At 47.7% G+C, this 10,907-nt stretch overlaps 1 protein-coding gene across 1 annotated transcript; it reads right to left on the reverse strand.

Moving 5' to 3' along the window:
* Nucleotides 1-179: 179 nt before the first annotated feature.
* STYXL1 (serine/threonine/tyrosine interacting like 1) lies at nucleotides 180-10,809 on the reverse strand. Its single transcript, XM_084219309.1, has 9 exons — nucleotides 10,687-10,809; nucleotides 9,540-9,601; nucleotides 8,933-9,065; nucleotides 8,558-8,614; nucleotides 7,512-7,657; nucleotides 6,051-6,196; nucleotides 4,944-5,038; nucleotides 3,169-3,278; nucleotides 180-945 (listed from the first exon to the last, which is right to left on the reverse strand). The coding sequence occupies exons 1-9, from the start codon at nucleotides 10,787-10,789 to the stop codon at nucleotides 814-816; spliced, it is 984 nt and encodes a 327-aa protein (XP_084075435.1). The 5' UTR covers nucleotides 10,790-10,809; the 3' UTR covers nucleotides 180-813.
* Nucleotides 10,810-10,907: the final 98 nt, after the last annotated feature.

The following is a 10,907-nucleotide window of genomic DNA, read 5'->3' on the forward strand; positions in this document are numbered from 1 at the left end:
GAGAAATTCCCTGGAATCGCAGCCCTCGGCTGGAGCACGGGCCGTGTGAGGTGCGCCGGGCTCGCTCCCAGCTCGGGCAGCTCTCGGGGTGCGCTCCCGGCCCTGGGCGCGCGTGTCAGAATGAGAAAAAACAAACGCACCGCGAAATCCCAAACACAGAGTGCTGCAAAGGCAGGGAGGGTTTTCTGTTGTGTTTTATTTTGTGATTCAGAGAACAGAATTCGGAGTGCTGTAAGAACAAGGACGGACTGATTTAGGTACTGGTTGAGGTTTCATGTGACAAGCACTGGGCTTTAAAGTCATCACGTCTGCCCAGAGGTTTGGTTGTAGGATTAGAAGGCAGCAAATGGGAAGAGTGGACTTGTCAACAACCCAGCCAGCGAGGCTGTGAGAGGCTGAGGTGGCTGAGAAGGCACTAACAGGGCACAGGGACTTCTGAAACAGGGAAATTCTGTTGTCACCTCTCTGGACTGGACGTGGGCACTGTCAGACTCTAAATTTATTATTCCAGACCACGGATAACAAACCTTTACAGAGATGACCCTACTGACTGCCCCACAGCTGTGGTTATAATCCCCTTTGCTTACAAAAGAGTCGAGCCGTGTCTAATGGACCACATCCTGCAGGACTTGTATTCCCCAAACCTCCTCCAGCACAGGTGAGTTCCCCAGGAAGCTCCAGATCTTGACCCAGAATGACATGGAGCTAGAGGAAAGCCTTTCCATTCCATTTGGGTCTTTTTTCACACTGCTTTCAAGTAACTTTCTCTCCAGAGAGGGGAAGGGAAGTGGCTTTGCCCACGGGTGTTCTCTGTCAGTACTTTGGTTCAGACACGTCTGTGACTGGGTACCCATAGATTTGGGTCTCCCAGGCTGCGAGCTGTTCCACAAAGCCCCGGTTTGGTCTCATGTTCATTTGGCATTTCAGAAGGTATTTCCAAGCTCTCTGCAAACAGAAGGAAAGTAAAGAAGTGTTAGGAGTTGAACAAAGCAGCTACAATTCAGTCAACACAGCTTTGTATTTGCTGCCTGTGCTGGACAGCAAGAACCCGCAGAGAGGAGTTTGGTACCAAAGTGGGGACAGGCTGGATCCAGATGTGACCCTGAGAGAAACCTTTGGTGCCAAAGTGGGGACAGGCTGGATCCAGATGTGACCCTGAGAGAAACCTTTGGTGCCAAAGTGGGGACAGGCTGGATCCAGATGTGACCCTGAGAGAAACCTTTGGTGCCAAAGTGGGGACAGGCTGGATCCAGATGTGACCCTGAGAGAAATCTTTGGTGCCAAAGTGGGGACAGGCTGGATCCAGATGTGACCCTGAGAGAAACCTGTCCCCTTCATGCTCTGCTCTCCTGGATATGTGGACAGCTCAGGCTGTTTTCACTACTGAGTGTTCTTCTCCTCTGCTGGAGCAATGCAATCCTGGATTTTCCACCCTAAAATGCTGTTCCTTCCACAGATGATGAGCAAAGCAGTGAAGTATCAGCCATAAAGGTTACAAAGCAATGAAGGTTATCATGTTTTTGGATTGGTGTGACCTGATGTGGCAGAGCAGTTATGACCTTGCAGTTATCCCACTGTATTAATTACAGTAATCTTAATTATTTGTTAGCTCCAAGTAATCACCTTGAAACTCTGACACACACAGGGCAGATCCACCAGCATTACTCCAGCTCCATCCCTGGGTTTTCCTATCAGTGCTCATCTTCCTGCCTGTAAAAGAGCTTGACCCCTGCACTTGGAGGGTTGCTTAAGGGAAATGAGACCAAAGGTCAGCAGATAGTGCTCCATTGGTTTGTTTTTCTAATCTTGCTGATTCTGCAGGCTCTGAGGCTGATATTCCAATATTTACTCCTCTGGGTTCACAGTGTGGGTGTCTCTGGTTCCCCTGGACTCAATAAATCTGCTCACATATTGCTCACTAATAGAATCAGGGGCTGCACATCCCAACTCTGCCTCGGTTTTGCCTTTTTGGAAGCTTTCAAAGATCTTTGCCTGGATTGGCTGGAGGATCAAAGAAATCTGTTGCAAGCACTGCCCTGTCAATATTTTCTTTCTTTTTTTTCTTTTTTTTTTTGGCATTTAGTAAAATGCTGAGACCAACCTGTTGATGCCAACTGAGGGGAATGGCAAGGCTCAGGCTCTGACTTTTGCACTGCCATTGAAGCACACTCTGTGCTTCAGTGAGTGAGTGGCTGTTATCAGCCTGCAGGAGCAATCACATCCCTGTTAGTGCAGGGGCTGAACCCTGTCTGAGCCCTGCTGGCACCCTCAGCCTCTAATTACCCACTGGCACACAGCCATGGAAAGAGCTTTCCTCTTACATTGGACATGTTTGCACAAAATCAATCACCTTATCAGATACAGACACAGCTTTACTGAAGTTTGTATCAATCCCTTCAAGCTCCTGAACTTTCCAAACAAGGGTGAGGTTTTTAAGGAGAGGCTGGCCAGTTGCCATGGGAACTCTCCTGCTCCCTGTTAGGAGGCACCGGGAGATGCTGCCTGTGTGTTGTATGCAAAGGGAGAAAGGCCTGGCACCAGGGGAGAGCCCACCAGGCTCTTGTACACCCAGGCCATTCCCAGCCATCCTTCATTAATTTCTTTCCTTGTTCAGAGCTATGGAACAGCCTGTACTGGCCATCTGACCTGCACATCCCCTCTGGGCAGGTATTATCCCATTGCAGATTTCTATACAGAAGTGTCTGTGGGAGGGGATTGCTTCTGGAGGAATATAAAAGGATTTTGGAAGGAGTCAGGGCTGAAGTCAATGGTAAATGAGAGCCCTGTTCAGAACACTGAGTTCTGAACTTCTCTAACACCACGGAATTAAGAGATAGGATTAACTGCAGTAGCTTCCACTCTTTCCCTCAAATCCAGGAGATAAATATCCTGTTCTGTATCTGCAGCTTTGCTTTTCTAGCCCTCTAGTTAAGTAGGAAAAACAAGAATATCACAAGTTCTAGAGCAAGCACTCACAGATCCAAAACCACACCTAATCCACCTCCTTAATGGTCTAAAGAAGATGCAATCTCAAATCATATAATCAGTTCCATCCTCAGGTGGATATTGTGCATGAAATCACAGAGAATGTCTCATGACACTGATGGGGTTTCAGGAGGAGAGGGGAAGTGCAGAGGCAGTGTGTGTGGCACTGTGACAGGGACATACCTGCAGGGAGAAGCGGCAGGAGTGCATCAGATAGGCCAGGGTGGCCGTGCTGCTCCGGCTGATCCCCAGGCTGGAGAACACCAGCACTGGTCCCACATCCAGCTGAGCATCTGAGCCAAGAAATGCCAGTCACAAATTAGTGAGCTGGAAATGGAGCTCCCCGTGGCACTAATTTGGTGACAGCTGACAGGAGGGCTGCAGCCTGAGAGACAGGAGCCCTCAGGAGCCCTGACAGCAGCAGATGGGCACTGCCAGCTCCCATTTCTGTAAGCATTTTCCTTTCTTAAAAATCCACAGTTCAAACGTGGCCTTGAAGAGCAGCAGCAATGACAATGACCAGTCAATGCTTCATTACACATCAGTGTCACCCTCACATCAGGGATCTGGGGAGAAGTGGTCTTTCATGACCTACCAGCTGTGGTCAGCATCACAAACTCTCCCCAGACAGGTCTAAAGGTACTGAAATTCTATTATGCCCAGAAGGTTGCATATTTAATTAATAACTTTTTAATTCTTTCTCTCCCTCTCTAGACAGAATGATGTTTTAAAAATATTAGCAACTGAACTCCAGAATTCATAGAGCAAAACCTTTTCTTTTAGTGCTGTCAAAATGTTTTTGTTGTTTTTTTTTTCCCAAGCACTAAGCCAGCATTTTTAAACTCATTTCTATTGTGAGATACTAGTTCTATCCTAAGATCTGGGTAGAACTGGCCTCACTCCAACATACACCTGGCATGAGGACATGCACGCTCCTCCTGGAGTATGTGGAGAGCTTTAGTCTCGTGTTCTGGTTTGAGTAATCTGCTCTCCACTGCCAAATAAACAGTTCCACTATCAGGTAAACAGTTCCACTATCAGGTAAACAGTGGAACACTTCCACAAGTGGGGCTAATAGGCTCTTGTAGTCTGGTCTGGACACAGCCACAAATCATGTGTAATGTCAGAAGGAAACTTCTGAAATACTATTGGAAAAAAGCATGAGGCACAGTGAAAGGCAAGTAAGTGAATGTCAGCATTCAGGTGTACCAAATAATGAAATTCAGTTCAGGACTACAAAGTTATATCCTCAAATGTTGTTTCTTTGTGTGGAGTTGTCATGTCTGATACTGAACTTGGGTTAAACTCTATGGGGACAGGGCCAGATTGCTTCTGGCTCTGTCCAGCACAGCTCAGCAGGGCCTTGCTCTGTGGCAGGTGTTATTTGATAAGCAAAATAAAAGATAACAACATGGTTGGACAGCATCAGGATGGAGCTGCAGGAGCCTGAGCTGCAGGCACTGAGCTGCAGAGTGTGTTTTTTCTTGTCCTATCTGATGTAATCAGCTGAAGGCAGGTTCATGCTGTCCAACCTGAAAGTCTTCCTGGGCCCTGCAGTGGGTCTGCACTGCAAATCACAAAGATTATCAATGCCTCGTGCTGAGCTCTCTAATGTGTGTCACACTCTGCTTCAGATAAAGCTCTGGTGGGTGAAGATTTGGGCTGGTGAGAGTCAAAGGAGTAAGAGGGAATCCCATGAAGCCCTGGTAGATTCCCTGCTGCAAAGATTTGGGTGGAAAGCTCCCTGTTATCAGTGAGGTATCCTTTAGGTGAGCAGGGACATCAGAGTCAGATGCCCTGTAAAATCTCCTCTCTGTCCATCAGGCTGCTTAGAGAGGCAGCTCTGGTATCCATCAGGGTGTGGGCGTGCTTACCCTCCTGTCTGGGCTTCCTGTCACTCCCATCTAATATCCTACAGTGAGCAAGGGCTCAGGAATTCTAGATCAGGATCCACTCACCTATGAAATGAGAAATGGTGGGGAAGGAAGAAAAAAGATCTGCTTCGGGTGAATCGGGAACAGATACATGGAGGGATTTACCTTCTTCTGCAAACCTGGAAAAAGAGCACACACACCCCATGGAGCAGAGGAGCAGCCTTGACAAGATGTGTTTGTTGGAGGCAAGGTGATCATTTTGTTTGCTGTTACATTTGTGAGTTTTTAATCATTGTCATCATTAACATGATAAGGGATTTATTATGGTGAGGCACAGAGATGTTTGTAACACAGAACCACTTTAATCTCTGATTTTCCATTTCAATGGTATCAATATTGATGCCTTAACCTATAGATAGATAACCTACAGAGAGATAAACAGATGAACTGAAAGCAGATGTGCTTTCACAGAGTGTGTGGTGGCTGTTTTATGGGGCCCCCCAGTTCCCTTCATGTGGTTTTCTATGGCAGTATCTCCTCCTTCCACAGACTCAGAGAGGCAAAAAATTGGTGAGGAATTTCTAAAATGTGGAAGCACATCATGCAGAGGGCACAGGAATATTACCTGCAGTGCAGAGACATTCCTCTGGAGCCAAAGGCATGAGAAATGTCTGCTGGTGCACATGTCCTGGGGTGAGTAACTGGATTTGTTACTTTGTTTGGGTCACCACCTTGAGAAATGCCACTGGGTTTTTTCACTGTGTGAAACTGAATTTCCAGCAAGGCCTGCAGACTGGGCTGTCTGCTCATGGACACAGCAGGTAAGGAAGGAAGACCAAAAATATGACATATTGATGACTTAGCTTTTACACAGATGTGTTGGTAAGATTTTTCTCTGAAAGCTATTTAGAGATACAGGTTTTTCCTGAAGAGTGGTGGTATGTGATAGACTTGAAATACCAAGGGCTTCCCAGTCCTCCTCTTACCCAGGTCAAGGGCTGCAGGACTGTGTTGCTCTTGTGCTAACTCTAGAGCAGAAATTAGAAAACTGAGCATGAAATGGCACTGGAATCTGCAGAGATTTCCTTGGAAGGCCACAGGCACTGACTCCTCTGCCAATAAACTCTGTGTCACCTCATTTTTTCACATCACAGACACTGGTGAGGGTAAGCCTTGAACTGTTTAACTTACAGTGTTACAGGCTGTTCAGAGACGTTGACCAGTGCTTTGATCCTCAGATCTTTCTGAATTTGTCTGTCACTGGCCTGCTTGAAATTGCCCATATATAGCTTTTCAGGCAGTATTTCTACAGGGTATGGCTGGAAGGTGTCTAGCTCCTGCCAGAAAGAAACCACAGGCTCAGGTTAGAGAGTGTCTTTGCTCAATAAGTTCTTAAATAGAAGTCATGTGAAGAGTTGAACAGGCACTTAGTCAGCAGCCCATGACATATTTTAGTGTAATCATTCATTTAATCACCTGGATTTGCTGTATTTTGAAGTCTTTGCTAGTTTTACTGAGAATATTTAACAGCCTCACTGTTGTTGTGGCATTACTTGAAGCAAATCCCAACTAAACAGGAGGTGAATACATTCTTTCCATTGTCTGGAGGGGCTGCAGCAGACAGATTCCTTTGATGTTCTCCCTGGTTACTGTTTACAAGGCTAAATGAAATCATCTGCCACCTGCAGAGCTGCAGGTGCCCTGGAGTGGCACAGCACAAATCCACAGCTGCATCCGGTGTGACAGCCTGGAGGCTGAGGAGGAAAACACACAGGCAGCCACCAGTGCCTCACATCCCTGAGGGGATGTGCCTTGGATACTGCTCCAGGAGCACAAAGGAGGAGTCTAACAATTTAAATCTTCAATCCTCAATTTAAGGAGGTGCCTGTGTGCAGCTGAGTGTGAGCAGGAAGCTCAGCAGTGAATTGCCTCTCACAGGGCAGCACAAAGTGAATGATTTTCTCTCCTGTGCTGTAGCATCCCCAGGTTAGCACCATGTCATGGGCTGTTTCCTGGGAACCAGATGGGAACAATGGGAACAAAATACACCTTGGAATGAAATGTTCTGTTGTCCAGCACCTTCTTAACCTGCTCTACCTGTACTAAATGTGCAATAAAGGGTAATTGTTTCTCATAAACTAAATAGATTGATGTTTATAGGTGAAACCAAGCAATCAGGACACAGTGTTTGAGTGGCTGTTTTCTTCCTGGGCCTATTGAAACAAGGCACTTGTGACCCTTCCTGATGAAAAGACATGGATCACAGTGCTTGGTAGGAATTGTACTTCTGTTTGAAAACATTTGCTGAGTACTATGCCAGATAACCACGTGTGAGAGAGCAACCTGCTTCCTGTCATCACTTGCTACTGTTTGTTCAGTTATCTGTACTCTCCATAGGCCAGTTTTGGGGTTATCAGGGGAACATTCCCAGCTTGTTTCCATTAACTTCCTTTCAGGCAATAGAAGAGGAAGAAGTGTGGCTGTAAAAGAATCAGTGGTGAGATTCAGAGCAAGCACAGTAACTCAAATTCATTTAATTCCTTTGTCTGAAATTACTGTCATACCAGGTTTGCAACACCATCTAACCTGAATTCACCAGCCATCACCAGTTGAATATTAATGTCATCTACTTGGAAATTAGTCTCATCTCACCTGAGGCATCCACAGTGTCTTGTGGCTCTTCAGGAAATGGTAACAAGCTGAAAAACGCCTGTAGCCTCCCTTCAGGAGGAGCACGGGGTGCCGGGTGAACTGCTCCAAGTTTCTGGCATGGAAGAGGGCATCTCCTTCCTCAGGACCTAAAGAGACCAAAGAGCTGTTTGCCTGGGCAGGTTCAGTGTCTCCATCTGCCTCCCTAGCATCCACAGCAAATCCCTTTTCATTCCATCTCATGCTCTGGAGAAAACTTTGTTAAAAGCTCAACTTATTCTTTACTTGTTGCTGCAGGTCAGTTACAGGGGGTGCTGCTTTTCCCCTCTCATCCTGATCTTTTTATTCCTCTCCTGGTTTCTTTTCTAGGACCAGATTTCTTTTCCTCTCCCCATTTTTCTTTGGGAAATGCTTGTAATAAGTTTCCATAATAGGGAAGTTTTATTAATTTAAATTTAATAATCTTAGTTTTATGGAGGCCCTTTTCTTTAGCCTGCTTTAGGCAAACAGGGAAAAAAAGGAAGTGTCTTAATTAAATTCTTCACAAATGTTTTAAACACCCCCCTCAGTGAAGTAGATTATGTGAGATGGCTGCTCCTCCTCCCAAGGAAACCATCCTGCTTCCCTCTAGCTATGTCTGCTTTAGAAATAGATCAGCACAATAGAAACCCAGTTCTGAATCTTCACACCTTCCCCCTCCTGCCTCACCACTGAGCATTTCGGAACCTGCTTGTTTTATTCATTCCCCTTACACCTCCACCATTTTTTTTCTTTAAAAAGTGATGTAAATCTTTGCTAAAACTCTGTAGCCTTTGTAAAGCTCAAACAAACAGAAGTGGTTCTGCTCGCAGCAGAGCTCCTTGCCAAAGGATGTGTGAAAGCCAAACACTTCCATGGTTCAAGGAAAACTGAACAATGCCATGGAAAAGTTTCCAGCACTTCACATTTCTTGATGAACCCCATCAAATAACCACCCCTATTAAAAGTAAATCTTTTTCAATATCATGAAGTGAAAGCCTTCTGTGACCCTCAAAGAAGGAAGTACTCACTCTGGGAACTCACGGAATCTGAGCTGCTGATTTCAGCCTCTGAAGAAGCGCTGCTCCCTGAAAGGCAATTGTTGGACAAGCCAAATCTCAGGGAAATGTGGCCAAAAAAAGAACCCATTCCTCACATGCAACAAGAAGCTTCAGAGGATCATCCACAGATGGAAAACCAGGACTGCCAGAATGCCTTGAAATAAAACCTGGATTTTTGAACCCTGAGAACATACACAACACAGTGAAAAAACAGAGGCAGGGCACAGTTTTTCACATAAAACTGGGAACATTTACATCTCTTCCAACAAGCTCATAAAATTAAATGAGGAATGAGAAGAATCTCTATCCAGCAGTGAGGACTGGACTGACACGGGTCACACATACCTGTTTCTTCCTCCTCCTCCTCCTCTTGATTGTCAGTGGACTCCAAAAAGCCAGTGTCATGGTCATACACCACACAGAATCTGACATAGCCCAGCTCCTGGGGATTGGGGATCACATACTCCCCCGCAGGACTCTACCAAAATCACAGAGCAATTCCATCAGGGGCACGGCTCCACTCTTCTCTGCTGCCATCAACACTCCTGGCATCTTGCAAGCTACAGCTCTCTAGTTTGGGTTTGTTGTGTTTGTACGTGTGGGTGGACACGGCACTGACAGCCCGGGTCGGCAGTCAGGAATGATGCAAACCCCGCTGATTGCTCCACCAGCAGCAGCGGTGCAGATGCCAGCGCTGGCCTTGTGAGGCAAGGCTGAGCTGGGTGAGCTCTTGTGCAATGTTTCCCCTGATTTTCGGCTGCTGTGTGCCAATCCCTGGGGCTGCTGGAGCCACCTTTGCTTTGTGACAGAATACATCCCCCCAGTGGCAGGCGCGGGGCACGGCCGAGGCAGGGCAGGGGCTGGGACAATTCCCCTGGGTTTCAAACCAGTTCTGGCTTCCTGCTAATTGCTAAATCCAGGGGGGGTTTAACACAAACAGCAATCCCCTCACCAGTACAATCTTTTGGGCTGTAACAATGTGGCTGTCGTCGAATTCAAACTGAGAACGGGCATCTGAAAAAAAAAAAAACAACCAAACAATCAACTGAGAGCAATTAGCTTTTAAAGGTGGAATCCTCTTTGTTTTTTGTCAGTGGGAATTCAGGCAGCACTCAGAGAAAGAGGTTTGGAAATGTGGCACTTGGGGATATGGTTTAGGGGTGGTTATAGTGTTGCAGGGTCACCTGTTGGATGAACTTGAAGGTCTTTTCCAACCTTGATGATTCTATGATTTGTTTTTTAAAAAACTGAGGCCTTCTGGTGTGGGTATAACAAACTCCAGGGTTGATGTGAGTCTGTGTCACACCAGCAGTGTTAGTCCTGACCCAGGTGTGCTCCTGCAGCATTGCCAGCCTCAGTCCTGTGCTCTGCCCTGTGCTCTGCCCTGACCTGCCCAGCAGCTCTGCCTCTGCTGCTCCAGAGCTGGGGAGAGGGGCACTGCAAAGACCCCAACCCCACTCCCAAACTGGCTGACTCCCTCACCAAAACACTGAATGACATTGCAATATCAGGCACCCCTCTGGGGGTATTGGCACTATGCAGAATGGATGTGGTTATCAGGAATCTTTGTCTAATGGTTGAGAAATCTAGTCCAGTTCTAAAACCTCTGAGAGCAGCAGGGGAGAGTGTGTATTCATGGGACTGATGAGAGCAGGGAGAGCTGAGCACGAGGAAAGCCAAAGCAGCACCAGCTCACAGCACCTGAAATGGGATGGGAGGAAGGTCCCTAGAGCCAGGCCCCAGAAATGGTGAGAAGTGATTTGTGTGCTTTTCCTCACAAGCCCTGTTGGCTTAGGATATCTGCCTGAGCTGAGCAGGGGCAGGGACAGGCAGGGGCAGAAAAAGCAGGCAGGGAAGCAGCAGACAGGGCAGAGACAGGTAGGGACAGGGAGGGGCATGCACAGGCAGGAGGAGGGACTGCAGAGGCAGAGGAAGGGGCAGCAGCAGCAGGGACAGGCAGGGGATGCGGCAAGCAGGGGGAAGGACGGGGATAGGCAGGGACAGGGGCAGGGGCAGGCAGGGACAAGGCAAGGCAGGGACAGACACAGGGGCAGGCAGGGACAAGGTAAGGCCGGGACAGGCCTGTGCCGCGGCCTCACCCAGCAGGCACAGGTAGTTGGGCTCCGTCAGCCGCGATCTCCACCGGTACTGGTTGATGATGTTGTAGAGGTCTCGGGGCTCGCAGAACATCACCCCCGCCATCCCCCATCGGCCCGGCTGTCGCCGACTATCGCGACACCACGCTCCCCCCTCCCCGCCCGGCCGCACGCAGCGACGCCCGCCGGTCTCCAAGGTTACCTCAGGCGGGATCTCGCGAGAC

This window comes from Fringilla coelebs, assembly GCF_963513975.1.
Source record: "Fringilla coelebs genome assembly, chromosome: 20".
Taxonomy (NCBI): domain Eukaryota; kingdom Metazoa; phylum Chordata; class Aves; order Passeriformes; family Fringillidae; genus Fringilla; species Fringilla coelebs.

Coding starts and splice junctions, on each gene's coding strand:
- STYXL1 (XM_084219309.1), bottom strand. CDS start 10,789: ATGGCGGGGGTGATGTTCTGCGAGCCCCGAGACCTCTACAACATCATC. Junction 9,602..10,686: donor CAACTACCTGTGCCTGCTGG/GTGAGGCCGCGG, acceptor TTTTTTTTTCAG/ATGCCCGTTCTCAGTTTGAA. Junction 6,197..7,511: donor AGACACTGTGGATGCCTCAG/GTGAGATGAGAC, acceptor TCTTTCTGGCAG/GAGCTAGACACCTTCCAGCC.